This window comes from Syzygium oleosum, unplaced genomic scaffold (genome assembly GCF_021117445.2).
Source record: "Syzygium oleosum isolate NSW1041296 unplaced genomic scaffold, Sole_v2.1 Sole_v2.29, whole genome shotgun sequence".
Classification (NCBI taxonomy): Eukaryota; Viridiplantae; Streptophyta; class Magnoliopsida; order Myrtales; family Myrtaceae; genus Syzygium; species Syzygium oleosum.
Window position 1 is genome coordinate 2,555,299 of NW_026607513.1, and position 18,770 is coordinate 2,574,068.

Genomic DNA, 18,770 nt, shown 5'->3' on the forward strand with positions numbered 1-18,770 from the left:
TATGTTAATTGTCTTGAATATATAGCATGTTTTTCGACATCGGAAGACATGATTCGATGTGGTAACCCGATTCCCATAATAGAAGAAAAGGAAAAAAAGAATTAACATCGACACCTTCATCCATATTTTGATAACTTTGCCGATCCTTTTTCAATGGATGTGTAGATCAAATAAACTGAATCGATGTTAGATCCACCTATACTTCCACCATCTCTTCGCAAAGTGTTACTGTTAAAAAGACTTATGTTTAACATAGCCAAATGGACTTTATCCTGTCCAGTTTGTGCTGATCTTAGCCAACTCCAAGTTCAGATGTCTTTTCATTTCAACCCATCATCTTTCAAGGCATCGACAAACCCACATCAGATCACCCGCGCACAAACCCTCCTGCACCGCCACACATGCCAAGACATTTTTATAAGGTCTGCTGGGGAATCATTGGAGATCCACAGAGCATATTAAGCAGACTAAATTCAAAGGAATCATTGTACTCGAATCTGTAGCCGACACTAAACAAAAGCGAAAAACGCCATCTATATCCATCATTCATCCATTCCCACCTTGAATCTCTCTGATACCGATGGGTGTGAGGGCATGCAGATGTATTCCTCTCCTCATACTTTTGGTTTTTTGCGCAGGGAAACGAAAGTTGCCTTCGAACGACCCTGTCCTTTCGCGCGGTGGGAGCTTGCGACGGCATGATCGGAGTGGCTGACAGCGATCTTGCGTGGCGGATCAGACGGCTCAGAGGTGGGCCCGGCGCTCACGAGGAGTCGTGCATGGGAACGCATCTGATCTGGTCGGTGGGGCCCCGGCCGGGCTTTCGTCTCTGGGAAGGGCGGTTCACTTGGTCCTCCTTTTCTTTGAGCAGCTCGAGAGTGAATCATGGCAGGGAAAAGGACGGCTAAGAGAGAAAAAAAAGGACGGCTAATGAGGTGAGAGAATAGCAAAAAGCATGCAACATAGTGTAAACCCTAATTTGATTGTAATTTCCACGTAGATTGTGATCCGTTGATCCGGTGAACGATTTCTCAAGAGATCATAGACGTACTTATTTAATTTGTGCCGTATCGCATGATAATATGCGTCTTTTAAAATAAGAATACATGATTAAATAGATATATCATCGATATGTCAGCACAACGATCCAAGATTCAAACTCGTCATTATCTCGTGCCCCCGCCATCGATCTTTGTGCGCGGTACTAGCAATAAGAGCCTTTGGGAAAACAATGCTGTTTAGATTTATTATGCTGATCTGGAATCCACGATCAATGCTTGTATTTTTTTTTCTCCATTTGAATACAATTCTCACAATTTTTAATGGCCGTAGATCTTATTTATTCAAGTAAGTCTTCCAGTATCCTCCGTTTATCATAGGCGAAAAGTTTATGCTCCGAACTCAACCCAACCCTTTTAGCAAATCACAATTGATGACGCGTATCGGGTGTCGTGGGCCCTTCTATGGTGCTTCTTGAATGGTGATCACGATCAATTTATACAAATCTAACTTACATGCACCGTCGGATGAGATGGGATCAAGTACTCGCTTGAGCCGACCTCGCATACTTCGAGGACTCCTATGCTTTGCTCTTGATCAAGATGATGATCAAAGGGGTTAATGCACTCGGTGGGTCCCAACAAATTGGGCGTTGCCTTTTGTTTGGCGCCATCCCAAGCGTCGATCAAATGTTTCTGCACCTGTTCAAGAAAAAGCAATCCCCTTTTAAAAGAAGATTTAGTTAATTTTGACCTCAACAGCCTACCTTAGTCGTTCTTAAACCATTCTAATTTTAATCAAGATTTATAAATTGATTATTGCCTTGCGTAGATAACATCGCGCCTAAGCAGACCACTTAATTTCGGTATCTCGATTAACTGCACAATTTATGCTACGTTAGGCTGCTGATTCGGTTCAAATGGCCATGTTATACATAAATCGAGTTTAATTTTTCTTGCTCCATTCTTGATTAGAGGCCAACTCAGCATGCATTAAAAAATAGGAAAGGAAAAAAAAAATCAAAGTTTTGAAAAAAAATGCTGCAGCTTATTTTAAATGTACCATTTCTTGATTCATTCAAATGACAAGCTCATGTTCTGTACGGTCTAATTTTGTAAATACAATTTAGTGTGATTTCTATAAAAATATTTGCCCCAGAATCTACGGCTTTGCATAGTTGCAAAACTAATGAAGGATTTTTATTCGTTTTCTGACTAAAAGTACAAATCATGTGTTTTAAGAAATCGAGGGAATTTCAGGATGTTAATTTCCAATTTCTTTTAGGGTGTACCAAACTAATCAATATAATATGTTGCAGATTTATTACATATCAGTTCCTATCAGGTGGGGTTTCACTTTCACCTTGATAGGTTTAGGGAGAAAAAGATTAACAACAGATTGATTTTGGTAAGCTAATGGAAATCCTTGAACATGAGAGCATGATGGTCCAGTGTCCTACAAGACCAATGCACAGCAAACAGACAGAAACCCACTAAAGAAAAAAAGGTTGCATGATGCTGATATGAAATTTTGGCCACTACCATTTGGGATTTTTTCCTTTTTTCTAAAGTTTATTATTATAAACTATTATCAAAATAAATAAACCCTTATCAGAAAAATAATACTTTAGGTGAAAAGGGAAAACATTTACAACTAGACATGCTGTAATGTCCATTGATTGGTGTCACTAACATGCTGCATCAATAGGCCAAGATTCTTCATAGCCCTCACGAGCCAGCTCTCACTTTCTCTCACATCAATTTATTAATATGAAATAAGTCATTTGAGGCACTATATATACCCCCTCAGGCTGATCATCTCTTCACTAAGCAGCACAAAACCTGCTCTCATTTGCCCAATATATTCATTCTCTGATACCATCAGCTTTGCTCCCTGCTCATTCCTTTAGCTTGCTTTTCATTCCAGATGGCTTCTGTTGAGGTATACATACACCTATTTGCTTTTAGCTTATGGGGTTTGGCTCATCTTCGATGGTTGAAAATCCAAGCGAAATAAGCGTTGATCTACTCTTTATCGATTTGTTGCTGATGATGATCGATCGGATGCTTGATTCCATCGACCTTTTCGCATTTTCAGCAAATTTTTGGCCCTTCAGTGATTGTTATTTAGTTCCAGTATTATATTCTTCGCATTTGAGTAGCTTGATCGCCCCCATTTGTCCATAGAACAAGTTGTAAAGTCAACATATTTGGCCTCTGATGATCGTTGATGAGCATATATATGATCTTAGCTAAGTGTTCAACAAAATCTATCAAAAAACGTTTTGGGTGATCGATTGTGTTAGGTATATACTCGGCGTACACAATATCGAACTGATCTCTAGATCTCATAAATCAGAACCCATCAAACCGTAGGGATGTTCATGCCATGAGATTTTCAATTAGCTTGTCGTCAGTCTAGCTGGTCAATCATTGAACAAGAAAGAGAGAAACAAAGGAGGGAAAATAAATTAGCTGGCCTCCTATCTTGAATCCTTTTTCTTACATGTTTTATTTGACACTAGAACTACATATCATGCATAAAGAATAGCACAGATCAAAACATCCTAGTGTACTTTGACTGAGATGATACTTAATCTGTTCTTCATTTTCTTTGTCCCTGTTTGTAACAAGTAGATCAAGAGCCTTGGCAATCAAAATGACGGAAAACGTAATACATCCATTAGTTATAGTGCAGTACATATTTGACAGTTTGTAAATGGAAGAATTACGCCATTTAATTACAGTCGTCTACTTCAAAATAGTAAATGTTAAATTTTCAAAGCAAACTTAATAAGGTTTAACAAGTGCCTAAAAGCACTCTTTTACATCTTCCATTATGTTTTTTATCTGTGGAAGTTTAGATTTGGAAATCTAATTGATGATCATTTGATTACAGGTTGCACCAGCCACAACATTGCCCGAGGATAAGGCACCTGAGGTGACAAAGATCGAGGAAGCACCCGCGGAAGAAGTGGCCTCCCCCGTCGTAACCGAGCAACCCGTTGTTGAGGCGCCGGCTGCCGAGGAGTCGGTGCCCGCAGAAGAATCCGACGCGCCGGTTGAAGTTGAAACCAAGGAAGTTGTGGAGGAAACCAAGGCAGAAGAGTCAACAGAGCCAGCTGTTGCTGAGCAGACCACCAGGGAATTGGACATCACCGAGGCCCCGGCTGCTCCTGCCGAGGTGGAAGCCCCCGCTGCTCCAGCCGAGGAGGAGGCACCGGCCGCTCCCGCCGAGGTGGAAGCACCGGCGGCTTCGGCCGAGGAGGTCGCGCCCGCTGCACCTGCCGAGGAGGAAGCTCCTGCCGCTCCGGCCAAGGAGGAAGCTCCTGCCGCTCCTGCCGAGGAGGTTGCACCAGCCGCTCCTGCTGAGGAGGAAGCCCCTGCCGCTCCGGTCAAGGTGGAAGCACCGGCGGCAGAGTAAGAATGATCTGGCACTCAAGTTGCCTTTGAGGAAGTCGAGTAGATATCGTCACCATTTTTCAAGAAGAGAGTGCGAGAGGGAAAGATAAGTGAATGTGGTGGTGTTTCTACTCTTTAGTTATAATGGGGTTCTTGGGTTTCTAGGTTTGCATGTCGAAGTTGGTAAGGTTTTGCTCGTTATGTTTTTCTTGGTTTAGTTTCTTCCTATATTAAATATGGAGTAGACCATGTTGTGGTTACTATGGTTTGATCGAGTCTAGAATCAGAAGATGCCCACTTGGAGCCACGTCAGCATCCACCTCCACCGCAAGAAAGAAAGGCTGATAATTGTTTTATTTGAGGCGAGGCTGCTGTGCTATTTTGGGGGTGATGGCTGGAGGATTGCAGTTGAAGGGAGGGTGCGATGTTGGTGCATGCCAAGGAGGGTTTTATATGGTTGCTAGCGATGTGTGATGAGATATGAATAATGAAATTTGCTGTTTCTTCTTCTACTTCCTCCTAGTTGTTTTGTTTTCTCATTCCTATTATCCCCAACATGCACCTAGTTCCGTGATGTTAATGTACCCTAGAATGCCTTATCGGGTGTCGGTTTTGGAAGCAATTTGCTGAGGTTTCGAGAAGCTGCTGTCGACCCAAGATGAAACTCCATCCACGAGGATCGAGGGCGACCTCTAAAGTTATGTGGCGCGGAAGATATCGTGATTCGAATATGAGATTGAAGAGGTATAGGGGTTAGCCAGTTTAACCTATTCATTTAGGTAGCCGGTTCTTGTCCACTCTTCTAGTTCCATTCTTCGCATCAAGAATAGAACAATTACGCCGCCACACTTCTCGGTTGCTCGACCATTTAAGGCGGCTTTGAGCTTTTAGCTGATGGTGAGACACTCTTAATTGAGCTCTAAGAGAGGACCGGAATTTGCACAAGCAATTGGTGTGGCAGTCTAAATTGAGGGCTTGTCACTCGTACAGTTTCAAGGGACAAAAGGTGGACTGGATGCCATTGATTACTAAAGAAGAATCCCACTCCCACTTGACTTCTCTAATCTCTTTGCTTTCTCTGTCGATGTTAGGCAAATGGGGGCCAAAATTCATGACACGCTTGAATAAAAGCAATGCGATTGATTGGCGCGCCCATTTTATCTTTTGATAGAAGGGTCATCTCATATGACTTCTTTAATGCGTGACTTTATTGACGTTGAGCAGGTGCGTAGACATTGTATTTGGCAAAAGCCCTTTCAAATGTCTCAAGATGATAAGATGAATAAAAAAATAACCTCGATAGCGAGTTTACAAGTCCTTTTCGGATGTAAATGACGAGAAATTGGCAAAAGAAGGGTCGACTATAAAATATTATTCTTTACAAGGCGAAAAATATTTGTGGAAATCTCTCTCTCAACACTCTAAGTGAAATCTCTCTTTTGAAGCCATTTGATTTCCCTCGAAGTGCCTTTCCTATATGAATATGAATGTTTTGCTCATCAAGTTGCTAAGTCGATGAAGACTTTCGTGCGATGAATTTGGTTGAATGCAACAAGATGTCACTACTTCTTTTTTGTTCAGCTCGAGCAAATGTACATTTATAGGCAAGACAGCCACTATGTGCGATTCCAACTTTCGCCGACCACTACAGCATAGACGTAGAATCCAAAAGTTGAAATAGTTCCCTCCCTTAGGCTCCGTTTGTTTTGCCGAAATCGAATGAGTAGATGAAAAATATTTTCATTGTCAACGAAAACGTTTACATATAAATTGTTATCGATAACGAATGCATTTTTCATTGATTAATTATTTCAAACGATACAAGCAATCATTTTTTTTTTAAATGCTTTGCAAATCACTCATTTTTCACGAAACAAACGAAACCTTAACCTTTATTTGTAATGCCTTAGTAATGCCTTAGGATCGTGCCACATGAAAGAAAATATGAAGAACATCGAAATATAGTTAAAGCTCAACAGGTAATGCACAAGCCAAAACCCGAGATGGTTCGTGTTTATGGATCTCTGCCTATTTTGAATGTTTTTTACCCCGAAACTCTTTCTCCCTCACAAGAGATGAGAACGGCAGATCCTCCACTGAAGCGAGCTCTCGGAGCTTTTGTTGTCTAAGCCCTGTATGTCCCTAGCCCTATGCATACATATGGTGCACGACTGCATACATTCAACGATGGCCTATACATATATGATGAATGATGAAAAATTTCTGAAAAGGGTTAACTTCCACAGTCCCCTTCATCAAAATACCAAAGTCATTTCCACAGATACATCCAGACAAACCGCAAGGTTGGGAGAGAGAGAGAGAGAGAGAGAGACATGTATTGCAGTCAAATCTTTCTGTATATCTACATGTCAATGCAAAGCGACCATCTTTACCAGAAAAACTAAGTCCCGCAAAGGGTGGAGCTTCCCTTTTCATCCTGCATCCAAACTTTATTTATACCCTGCATCTATAAATATATGTATGAACAACTTAAAAGAGGGGGAACAAAGACCTCAACGACAGAAGACAATGACAGACGAGACAGGATATCTACAACACCCTCTTTAAGTGTCCAATGATAGATCAGATGGTTATGATGCCCTATACTCTGTACAAGTTGAGAGATCCGAATCTTCTATGTGCAATCAAGGACTTTTTCCTAACCCAAAATGATGATTAAACTGAATTGTCACCAAGTACCGAAGCTGCAGCCTACATGTTCTTGAGCGATGATGGAAAGGCGCTGTTGCATGATGGCCATGCTGGGATAAGGTGGAAAGCACAGACGGTAAAAGCATGTATGGGATGATGGTAGGCGGCTCAGGTGCTCCGTGGACTTGTATATGTAAAGGCGAGACGCCAAACCCCGAAAACCCTCCACGGGCAGATACTTCACTGATGTCCAGAAGAAAAGTATATTCTTTTTCTGCTGCGGTGACATTTCGCTGACAATCTGCATTGGATTTACTTAAGGATGTGAAATTGAAGAGAAAGTAATGCAGAATGAATACGGTTTCCATTACAACGTACACAATTAGTGAAGAGAATTTATGCCAATAAGGGTATCAACTAGGTCTCTCAAACTGTATCTAAAGAATGGTTCACCAAAGTAATGAAGTGTCTCCGGGACCTACATTTCGATCCCGTGATGCAAAATTGCATCTCATCACTCCTATTCTACAATAATGCAGCACTAAATTACCATGACTGGAGTGTTATTGGAGGAAAATTTCTACAAGTCCAACCCAAAGAAAACTGCAACTTAAAACCCATACAAGAGTACAGACACATTACGCATCCAACAATCCCAACCTGCCCATAATGTATCGCCCATGGCAACTAGCCCCAAGCATGCATCTTGTGTGGTGAGTCATGGGGCCTAAACCTCAGGAATTTTCATTTTTCTTGTTTTATAAAAATCTGATGCCATTTAAAGCAAGCCAATCTTTCCTCCCTGCAGAGTCCAGACTAACAAACACAGAGAACCATTTTCATGCTTGAGATAGTCAAGAGAGCATTTGTACAGATTATATTTTAGGAGAACGCACCTGCAAACCTAGTTATGTAAATACAACCCTTGCTAATCTAAGAAAGCTTCTTACTTAATATTGGTGTTGCTTACTATAAAAGATAAGTACCATGAAATTGTTCCTTGCACTTGCAGGAGGAATTGGCTAACTTACCATTCATAAGCAAGTGATTACCATATCACCTAGCAGGACAACATGTGTTTCTGGTATGGAGAACTTGATCAGATGGCTTAAAATGTTCCTCTAAGATAATGTTGGACAGAAGAAAAGAGGGTTGCATCCATGTGGTGGTGAACGTCTAAGCAAATTTGAGCAGATTGATTTTGTGACACAATCTAAGTTCAAGGGTTTTTAAACAAGAAGTTTCATTCATCAAATTTTCCCAGAGCATGCTCAGACTGACCAACTTTTGGTTCCAGCTGCAAATTTAATGACAGTAAGAATTAATTGTATGAAGCTAATAATTGACCACTTCCAAAACTCTAGGCCAAGTTATCATCAATGGGCGGAATTGAAGCAGCCACAAATTAGACAAGCTAATTATGTTTAATTAAATTATCTACTCAAGTCCCCAAAAAGATGGAGCATTTTGATGGTACATGGCTGATTGCATGCTTTAGCTAGTTAATTTTAGATCAGTAACATCATGAAAATTAGAGGTCTGCTAGGATTTTAGTAAATTTACTATTTCTACTTTACCTCAAATTGGGAAGATGACACAAACAGTCCCTAAACTTTTGCTCAATGTGCAATTTGGTCCCTGAACTTTTAATTTGTTCAATGTAGTCCTTGAACTTTAGCCTAATGTTTAATGCGGTCCCTGAACTTTTAATTTATTCAATGTGGTCCCTCGACTTTTGGTACATGTTCAACTTAGTCCCTGAACTATATGAAAATTTTCAGTGTGGTCCTTCAATTAATTTAAGTTCAGGGACTACATTGAACATTTTCATATAATTCAGAAACTAAATTGAACATATACCAAAAGTTTAGAGACCACATTTAACAAATTAAAAGTTCAGGGACCACATTGAACATTAGACTAAAGTTCAGAGACTACATTAAACAAATTAAAAGTTCATGGATCAAATTGTACATTGAGCCAAAGTTCAGGGAATGTTTGTGTCATTATCCCCCTCAAATTCAAGGTTTCTTGTTTCGATTTAGAGTCGAATTTTTGCAGAATTCATAAACATGATGTTCTTCCAACTAAGAAATTACTGTTTAATGCGGTTTACTGAATTTTAAGCCATTCTTTGCTTCTGAATTGTGTCCTAAAATTATGTTACTATGATGCTTTAAAAGAACCCAACAGTGCTGCCCATAAGCTTTAGGCGTGATGTCTAAAGGAACTTAGACATAGTAATATCCCTTTCAAATTAGGATCCAAGTCCAGCTCCATCTTTGAGATCCAAAACTTTACATAATAAGACAACAGATTATGAGGTGCCACAGGCCCACAACTATGAAAAGACTATGAGAAAAAAGATAATAAAGGGACAAAACAGATAGCATTCAAGTAAACTGCCATATGCAGAGAGAGATTATTGACTCAAAAGGTAACAAATTAAATGATAAAATTCACAAACACAGGCACATACCTTCCAAAACCAGACTATCTGAGGATCGCTACCTTTGTAACCATTGTACTCGGTATGTGCCTTCCAATCTTCAACAGAAATGTCATTCTCGCTCCCATGTAGCATTTGATCAATATCTTCAAGCTCTAAACTTTGAAAAAAGAACTTCTGCAACCTCAATTCGCTAAGAATATCACCAAAACCTTGTGCAAAATGCGAGACCTGTTGAGATATTGAGGTAACAAACCGATGTTTTATAAGAAGATCAACATAATCATTCCTATTCTTGCTATTAACCACCATGCCCTTCCCACCATCGCACAATTCCACAACTCTCCTCAATCCCAACTCCTCAACTTCTCTGACAAATGTTAGTCCTAAAGCATCAGAATCGATAAATTCAGCATCCATTTCCAGAATCTGCTTGCAGCTATTATACATGTAAGGATCTGCATCTCTTATGTCTTCCAGAGAAATAGAGTATCCACCCAATTGCAAGAAAAATACCCGATCCAAAACAATCCCTACTTGTACTTTATGCATCAGAGCTAAGCCTATCATTCGACCAGAGAAGTTGAAATACTTGAGGTGCAAGGGTTCGACCGTCGATGCTGCATACCAGTAAAACAACAGAACTCAGGTAATCATCATGACCAATGTCGAATAGAGGACTTATACGTAGAGACAGAGGGCAAGATGAAACAAATCATCCTAAACATTCCAATTGCAAAACACTCAAGTGTTGATTGTCAATACTGAGAAGACATTCAGAACAAAGGTAACAGAACAGTAATAACAGAAGGGCAAGGTGACCACCACATGAGTAGATCTCACAAGTATTATCTTTTTTAATAACTATCAACAGCCCAGCAATTACCTGAAGAAACTTTTTACGTACCCACACCTACATGGATTCAGGTATGAAGCATAAAAAAATTCCCCAAAGAGACGAAGAACACCAAGCTGCAAGAAAATCAGCCGCGACAAAAAAGAGAAGTGCACATATCAAATGCTAATTCAATATTCAGTAGATCTACAATTTTTATTCATCGTTTTGAGATCATTAGGAGTAGTAAAAGCTTATTCCTCAACTTTCAACAACCATTATCCATTCTAACTAAGGATTCTTTGATGAAAATCTTAATAGAACTGATAAAAAATTTTAAGAAAAAGAAACACGATTAAGTAAAAAGGAAAAAATGCCTCAATAATAAAATGGTCAAATGACAAAAATTGGATACTCATTATGTATTCTTAACAATTTCTATTTTTTAAAATTACTGTTGATATTTATCTTTCTGATATTTAATATTTAGGGCCGTCAAATGAGTGGGTCGGGTCAGGTCGGGTCGAAAATGGTCTAACCCCTATTGACCCAATTCCATGTAATGTAAGGCTGCGTTTGGTTATCCAGATTTCTAAACAGGATAGGACTGGATAGGATAGGATAAGAAATCCTGGGATTTCTTCATATCCTATCCACTGTTTGATGGACTACGGATTTAAAGTCGGATGGGATTTTTTTTTTTTTCTATTCACGGGTCCGGAGGAGTCGGTGAAGGAAAAAAAGCCGAGAAATTTTTTTGGTGAAAGCGCACAAGGTGTGGGGATGAAGATGACTACGAGTGGAGCGTAGGGTTTACGGAAAAATAGGCATTAGAAATCCTATCCGGTCTATCCCACCCCCTTGGATTTTTTATCCGGTTATATCCGGTCTATATCCGACCTTATCCTATCCTGGACCACCACCAAACACAGGATAGGATAAAACATATCCTATCCTGGCTTTTATCCGGTCGACCAAACGCAGCCTAAATGTTATGACCCATACCCGACCCGACCCATATTACAAAAGCACATTAATATTTAACCCAATCTAAGAAAATCAATACCCACCTATTTAATCCACTTTTATATGTTACTTAAATAAAAACTTCACATCAAATTAAAAAAGTAAATTAAACAATGTAGAGGAATAATTAAGAACATAAGCATATCATGCCTATCTATTAGCTTGAATTTCTAAAAAGGCTGGCCATGGTTCCAAAATTCACACTATCCTCAATTAGAAAGTATTCACTTTCCCTGAATAGTTAGATGCTCCATCGGACCCTACATCAGAGGAGACAGACCCCTAAGAAGAAGAAACAACCAGCCACAAAAGCAGAGAAAGTTCAGGAATTTCGTCAAACAATTGGCATGTTTACTTAAAGATCCGTACACAGTATTCATGGGTACCAAATGGGTACTACTCTTCCTCGCTTCAAGTCGCATTAAGCTCGCACTCTCGCCAAAAATAGCACAGCCCCATGGCTCCAGAAATTGCACATAACAGCAGACGCGCTCGCCACGCGCGTACACCCGCAGAGAGAGGGTGGGACAGAGAGAGAGAGGGGGTCAAGACTTGCTCACCCGTTAGCACTTGTGGCGCTATGGAATCTGTATGGGACTTCCCCATTTATGCAGCACACAAGAGAGAACCAGAACAACCATTAACAGCACTGACCAAGGGCCTCTACAAGCTCTCATTTAAACTATCCTCGAGCCTCCAAACACGTCTAATAAGACTTAGTGAAGAATAGAAAAAACTGGAGACACAGATCCATAAAGAAATCTACAATATGATTAATAAATCCCCGTCCAAATTCATATCGAGCTCAGTTAAACAGAGCCACCAATCAGATGAGTCGGCCATCCCCATCTCGAGCGAAAAATAAAATACCAGTTTCAAGCAAATGGTTCGAACAGCTTCTCTGTCAGAGGTAGAAGAGGATTGAGACAGGGACCGGCGGCTAAGGCTGAAGGGGGAGGCAGTTGAGACTGTGGAAGAGGAGGAACAGTGGACAAAGAAGCGCTCGAAGCCACCGGATGCAGCGAAGTGGAGGATTTGCAAGTAGGTTGGGTTGAGTAAAATAAATCAAATAAGGAGAGCAATATATTGCAGCTGAAAGTTTAGGTGCAAACGTGTACCATCCTAAAGTTCAAGGGGTTTTGTAATTTCCTCTTACTTGTATGAGATTTGAATACTCTACATCTAGCATGCAATTCCGTTAAGACTTCAAGTTCATTCAAACGAAAAATTCCAAGTAAACAACCCTGAATTCCTAAGGCAACATTACTAGTATAAGTCAACTCTACCCGCCGGAACAATCTTGCTTTTGTAAAGTTTACTTTCCAGCTGACACAACCCCCCAGTTACTTCAATCAAACTTTATCTTTGTACAGCAATAAAACCAACAATTAAGCCTTAACTGACAACATGCAGCCATATGATCCATACTATGACGTTTCACTCCACTCTGTTTCTAGTTCTCTGAGACTTTATCTTTGTCACAAAGAATAATTGTGTGGTCTACAAAGAGAGGGTGTTCAACATGCCAAATAACCAGGTTGCCTAAAAACCCATACTTCCAAAACCAAATCAAAATTTTTTGGTTAAACTATGGCCTTGTTCAGACCAAATTCATTTTATTCAGTTCGAATAGATTGGTTTCAGGTCACAGTGTTAAATAAACGAAGATCAAAACTTGACTGCCCATTTGGTTTGACTTTTTTAACTATCTTTACCATTTTGTCCTTCGGCAAGGTAATCTCTAAAATTTTACTCATTATCTACTTGGCAGAATTGACCCCCACTTCCCATTCCTCAAAAGCCCCAATGTCGTAATCTACCATCACCTTCAGATTAACAGTTTAGCCTTCCTCTTCTTCCTACAAGAAAAGACTTTTAAACCTATTTATCGTCATCTTCAATATATTAGCCACCATAGTTCATTCAATAGTTAGTAGTCATCAGCGACACAATCTCTGGCCATTTGCCTCTCTCTCTCTCTCTCTCTCTCTCTCTCTCTCTCTCACACACACACACAGTACACACAACTGTGGGTGCTTGTTTCTCAAAAGTTGCAGAAGAAGCAAGAGAAACCAGAGACAGAAATATCAAACAAGCAATCGTAGGAAGGCAAAGAAAATGGGTTAAACCTGTGTATTGAACCTAACAGACTGGGTGTTTGGGCAGTTCATCCATCTGCCGTGCTGTTTGTTCAACTTTTCTAATCCGAAACTCTTGGTTCTGGTTCTGGTTCTGGTTCGGTGGAAACCAAACAGGACAGTTAAAGCTACCAACCCACTCATTCACTCTACATACTATAGCCATAAGTGCTAATTATATGTCAAACTGTAAACTCAATATCCATACAAAATATCTGACATGATAAGCCATCCATCATCCACTTTTTTTGCTTTCACAAAACCAAGGACAATAACCAGCATTCTTAAACAAAATCACACATATCGCTACGCAATATTACCTGGATTTGGGTAGAACCTTCTGCGATCATTGGGACATGCTACAAAAAGAGGATTTTGTTGATTGAAAATAGCTTGGCAAACCAGAACAAACCACTCGCGCAAGACACCAGGACCAGTTGCTTCCTCATTTTTAAATTCCATAAATATACCCCCATGCAAAGATTCCGCTTCTGCATTAGCTATATACTCGAATGATTCTGACAACAACTGAGACCTGTCAATCAGCATCTCATGTTGTTCTTCAAAATCTTCTTTCACTTCAGGGAACATCATCATCACTAAGTGCCTCCTAGACTCAAAATCCATGATATCTTTGTGTTCAAGAAGCCATTTGTGATCATCACTTCGCTTCGCATAACGGACAACTAGCGTACACAATGCGCGCTTCCTCAAGCTCAAAATTGTCCAAAATCGTTCTTCAAGGCCCAGATAAAGTTTAGAAATGGCATTCAGTTCTTTCAAAATAGTAAGATAACGAGACCACCCTGGATATGCAATATCAATTTCCCCACTTACCTTTGCAGATAAGCGCTCCTCCATTCCAAAAAGGCACTTATTCATCTTCTTTAGCATTTCCTCGTAGATCGGATAAAGTAATTCAACCTCTTCAGTACACATAAGAACATCGTGATGTTTCTTTTTCAAAGGCAAAGAGATTGGATGCTTGAAACCCTTGTGTCCGGAAATTGCAGTCCGCAAAGGGCGCAAGAACATCGTGAAATCGAGGACGTCGCTCCAGGTCCCCACACTCGCTGCTGAAATAAGGGACAATTCCAAATCTTTGGACAACCTCTCTGCCAGCTCACGAACGAAAGGGAATATCTCTTGTATAGAAATCGCTCTCTTTACGCTTTCGCTATGTTCGGATATCCATGAAACCTTAATAAGCTCCAACATCGACCCAAGACTACTCCGGCAAGATAAGTATAATGAGTCATCAGAAGATAATCTCCTGAGCAACTTACAAAACTCCAGCACTATCGGTGCACAGCGCGATCGCAAAGACTTTGGCAACTCAGTTATACATGAATCAAGGAAATGCCTAATCGAATCGTCGGCGCATTCCTTGTTACCCCTAATTGGCGACATGTAGAGCATGACAAGCGCCGCAGGCGCAGAGGACGACATAAATATCTGAAGATGCCCAGTAGCTGGATCACCATCGTCCTTAGGAGTCATCGACAAGTACTCCGATATCCTAGTCCTAATAGTTTTAAGAGCATAGGGCACGGTTTCACCTTTACAAAGACGGCAAACAAGCGAGATCATGTCGTCGATGATTTGCCAAGCCTGCGGGTGCCCCGTGCTCCGCATTCGGCCGACCAAGTGCAGCCCGGCATCGTTTTGGATTGCACAATCGGCCAAAGATTTCTCGCACTGCAGCTGCTTCCCTCTGTAAATCAGCCTCTGCTCACTGACGGGAATTCCGGTGATCACTTGAATCCGGTCGTGTATCGATTGCACCGTATCGCTCGAATTCGCCTGGAAAACCAGGGTCTTGCCCTCCGAGATCATCCTCACGAAGAACTGGAGCCGCGAGGCGAAGGCCAGCCGAGAAGACGGCAGCGGCGAGTGCGGCAGGGGCCACGGGACCCTCCCGGAGCTCGAGCTGCTGGCGGGGGCGAACGCGGGGTGCTGGACCGAGTACAGCTCGTCCTTTCGCATCCGAATGCTGAGTAAATCGGCCGCGAAGTCGTCGTCGTCGGAGGCCGCGGGGGCATAATCGTCCAACTTGCGCTTCGCGGCGGCGGAGGCGAGGCGGCGGCTGTCGTTCGCGGGGTTGGGATCGGCGAGCGAAGACATCAACGGCCCACGCGCCGCCGTGGACGCCGGTCGCCGCGGCGGGAGGAAGGCCAAGGTGGCTGGCGGGGCGGCGGGGGCGGCGAGATCGCCGGGGTGGGGTGGGGACCCTCTAAAACCCTGGAATTTCACTGATCGGGAGGCGCCGCGGAGCTAGAAGCAAGAACCCCCGAGGAACGCACCGACCGACCGCGACTCCAAGAAACGCCGAGAGCGGCGGGCGCCCGAGCGGAGCGGAGCCGGCGGAGGAAGGCGGCGGCGATCGGCGGAGGCGGCGAGCGGCGGCGGCGGCGGCGGTGGAGAGAGAAGCGATTCGGCGAGTGTGAAAGAGAGAGAGAGAGTCATCAATGGTTGAGGGCGGTGTGAGGGAGAGAGTCCTAGACTGTCTTCTTACGCTAAGAAGAAATCAACGACCAGAAAAAAAAGAATAATTATAAAAAAAAAGGGGGGGAGGGTTTCGGTGCGGGAGGACGCACGAGCTTTCCGTGAGGGCCCCTTCCCTTTTTTTTTTTTGTTTTTGTTTTTGTAAATGTAATAAATTTGTTGCTTGATTTATTTCTGTGCCACCCCCAAAATTTAGTTTTAATTTGGTGCTTCTTAAGGCAAGATTTAATTAATCATTCGTCAGATTAGGAAAAAATGGGTGATATTTTACCATATATGGTGATGTGCTTATCCCAGTTCGAGGATCCCGTTTTTGGTTTCTCGTTGCGGTCGAAGCCGAGTTCCGGATCATGTTTTCCGGCGTGCCTAATGGGGGCGAACTTGTGTAGGGTTAAAAAGGTCGAGCAGCTATGCTTAGGATGCCCAATTGGAGAAAAATGTGACTTGACTTTCGAAATTGCGTTCTATACTATTGACAGTAACAATTTGCTGTTCTCAAAATTAAATTAAGTCATTTCCCGGCGTATGGATCTAATGTCGCCATAAATGAGGGTAATTATCATGTTATGTTAAGAATTTAATAATTAAGAATTAATACAACTAGATAAACTTTTTTTTTTTCAGATTGTGGAATTAATTTTTTAGCTTTTCTATTACGATCAAAGGTGAATTTTAGATAAATTTCGTGCATGCCTAATTAGGTGACCTTTTTGGCCGATTAAAAGGTAAAACCCCTTCACTTATAGTACGTGATTGGAGAAGATTAACTTATTACTGACTCAGACTTTCAAAATTGTGTTCCATCTCATCGATCTTAATAATTAGCCGTTCTCAAAATTAAGGTAAGTAATTTCCCGGCATATGCACTTGCGTCGCCATAAATGAGGGTAATTATCGTGTTACGATTCTCGGATTGCTTGACAATGTTAAGAACTTAATAAGCATGAATTTTCACGTCTAGAAGCTTGTGGTTTTCTGTTAATCCTTTTTAGATTTGTCGAAATGGTTATAAATCCATTTATTAACCCATATATGATTCATATGAGCTAAATTGTTATATGAGCTAGTTTATTCGGTAAATGGGTTTAAAATGATAAAACATAACCAAATATGGATGTCAAATGGATTTACCACTTACTTGAACTCAATCCACCTTCATAACTCTCTCTTCATTGTCTCTCGCCCTCGCTTGATTCTGCTCACTCGCTCCATACTGAGTTTTTTTAACTTGAGTTAAATGTGGAAGTATTTTAATAATATGGGTTGGATCAAGTATGCATCAATAGATTTTTATTGCATGAAAATGGGCCAAAACAAGTTAAATCAGTCTATTTGAATGGGATCATTTTCGACCCGATCCACCCATTTGACGGGTCTAATCTCTTTATATCTAACCATCATAATCTTTTCAAAAAAATATATATATAATTAAAGGGTATCATATCTAATGGATATTTATTTTTAAAAAAATTTAGTGGTGAAAAGACTTAGGTTGTTTTCGGATAATTACTTAGAATTAGGAAAAAAATTAGTGATATTTCGATCAGATTAAAGGTCAAAGGTGGCTTTTTATTTCCCAAAAAAAAGCCAGAGATTGATACAGCAAAAGGGCTCCAACATTGGGAATACGCACCGTCCACGTCATGAGGTCATCCGCACGAAATCATTGATCAAGAATATTTGGGATTTGAATATTACGAAGCATATCCATTATTACTCGGTCCATGCGAACATATGCTCCCCTCTTGTTCTTATCATACGAAAAAATTACATTTAAATAGAATAATGACATGCGGACATCACACCAAAACCGATAGCTTACGAATTGAAAAATCAAAACTTTTGGAAGTTTGGCCTCGTGGAATTCGAAAAAGAATCCAATCGCCTCGCTGATTAAGCTAGACCATTGCTATTTTCTATTAACATGTCTAGTCGTTTTATTCTGGCGAAATCGCATCACCTAGCTACCCGGTAAGTTTGCTATATTTAAACTTGTAATTCAATTGGATTACCATCTCCTGACGTTTGGGAGTTCCTCGCAAGATGGCATAATCATAGTCGTTTTTTTTACTTTCTTGTCCTAATCCGTCCGTGATATGGAAGTTAGTGATATGACAGTTCCACAGAATTTCAAGTTGACATGAGTTAGACTTTTATATGGTAGACTTTAGAGTCTACACCAAACCGCTAGCTTATGACTTGAAAAATCAAAAACTCGGAAGTTTGGTCCCGTAAAATCAATTGTTTCGCTGATTCAACTAGACCGTCGCTATTGTTTATTAGCGTGTTTAGTCGTTTTATCGAGGTGAAATCGCATTTTACACTGTCAACTAGCTACCTGGTTAGTTTGCAATGTTTAAACTCGTAATTCGACTAGGTTATCATCTCCCGACGTTTGAGAGTTTCCCGTAAGATGACATAATTACAGTCGTTTTTTACTTACTTATCCTGGCCCGTCCGTGATATGAAAGTTGCACAAAATTTCAAGTTGACATGAATTTGACTTTTTCGTGGTTGACTTTAGAGTCTAGGCCAAACCCACCCACCTGGGTGATCGAGCTCGGCTCACAATCATCTTAAATTTTGTTATTGTATTTTCAAAATTACTTCAATTTATTTTTTCTTTTGGTTGCAAATTTTGTATATCCAATTCCAAAATTCTGATGATTACAGCATGACCACTTTATTGGAAAAGAAAAGCTTTTTTTTTTTGTGGCAAAAAAAGGGTCGTATTTTCCTTCGATCAAGGTTAACAAAAATTTTAT

The 18,770-nt window shown here is 40.8% G+C and overlaps 2 protein-coding genes across 3 annotated transcripts in view; one reads left to right on the top strand and one right to left on the bottom strand.

Annotated features, from left to right (window-relative positions):
* The first annotated feature begins 2,792 nt into the window (after positions 1 to 2,792).
* The window catches only part of LOC115677897 (uncharacterized), an 87,068-nt gene continuing 71,090 nt past the window's right edge, over positions 2,793 to 18,770 (top strand). The window contains exons 1-2 of one of the 2 annotated variants that reach the window (XR_008814674.1): positions 2,793 to 2,940; positions 3,898 to 4,830. Coding sequence is in view for 1 of the 2 variants with exons in the window: in XM_030601139.2 (XP_030456999.2) it covers positions 2,926 to 2,940; positions 3,898 to 4,422 (540 nt within the window). In the remaining variant the exon portion in view is untranslated. Of the gene's footprint in view, positions 2,941 to 3,897; positions 4,913 to 18,770 lie in introns of those variants that run through there. The other variant, XM_030601139.2, reaches the window with a different exon arrangement.
* LOC115677911 (E3 ubiquitin-protein ligase UPL5) lies at positions 6,715 to 15,983 on the bottom strand. The gene is made up of 3 exons (XM_030601158.2): positions 13,821 to 15,983; positions 9,532 to 10,121; positions 6,715 to 7,353 (listed from the first exon to the last, which is right to left on the bottom strand). Exons 1-3 carry the CDS (start codon positions 15,622 to 15,624, stop codon positions 7,090 to 7,092), a joined length of 2,658 nt encoding a protein of 885 aa, XP_030457018.2. The 5' UTR covers positions 15,625 to 15,983; the 3' UTR covers positions 6,715 to 7,089.

Coding starts and splice junctions, on each gene's coding strand:
- LOC115677911 (XM_030601158.2), bottom strand. CDS start 15,624: ATGTCTTCGCTCGCCGATCCCAACCCCGCGAACGACAGCCGCCGCCTC. Junction 10,122..13,820: donor AAGGTTCTACCCAAATCCAG/GTAATATTGCGT, acceptor ACTGGTATGCAG/CATCGACGGTCGAACCCTTG. Junction 7,354..9,531: donor AGATAGTCTGGTTTTGGAAG/GTATGTGCCTGT, acceptor AATCCAATGCAG/ATTGTCAGCGAAATGTCACC.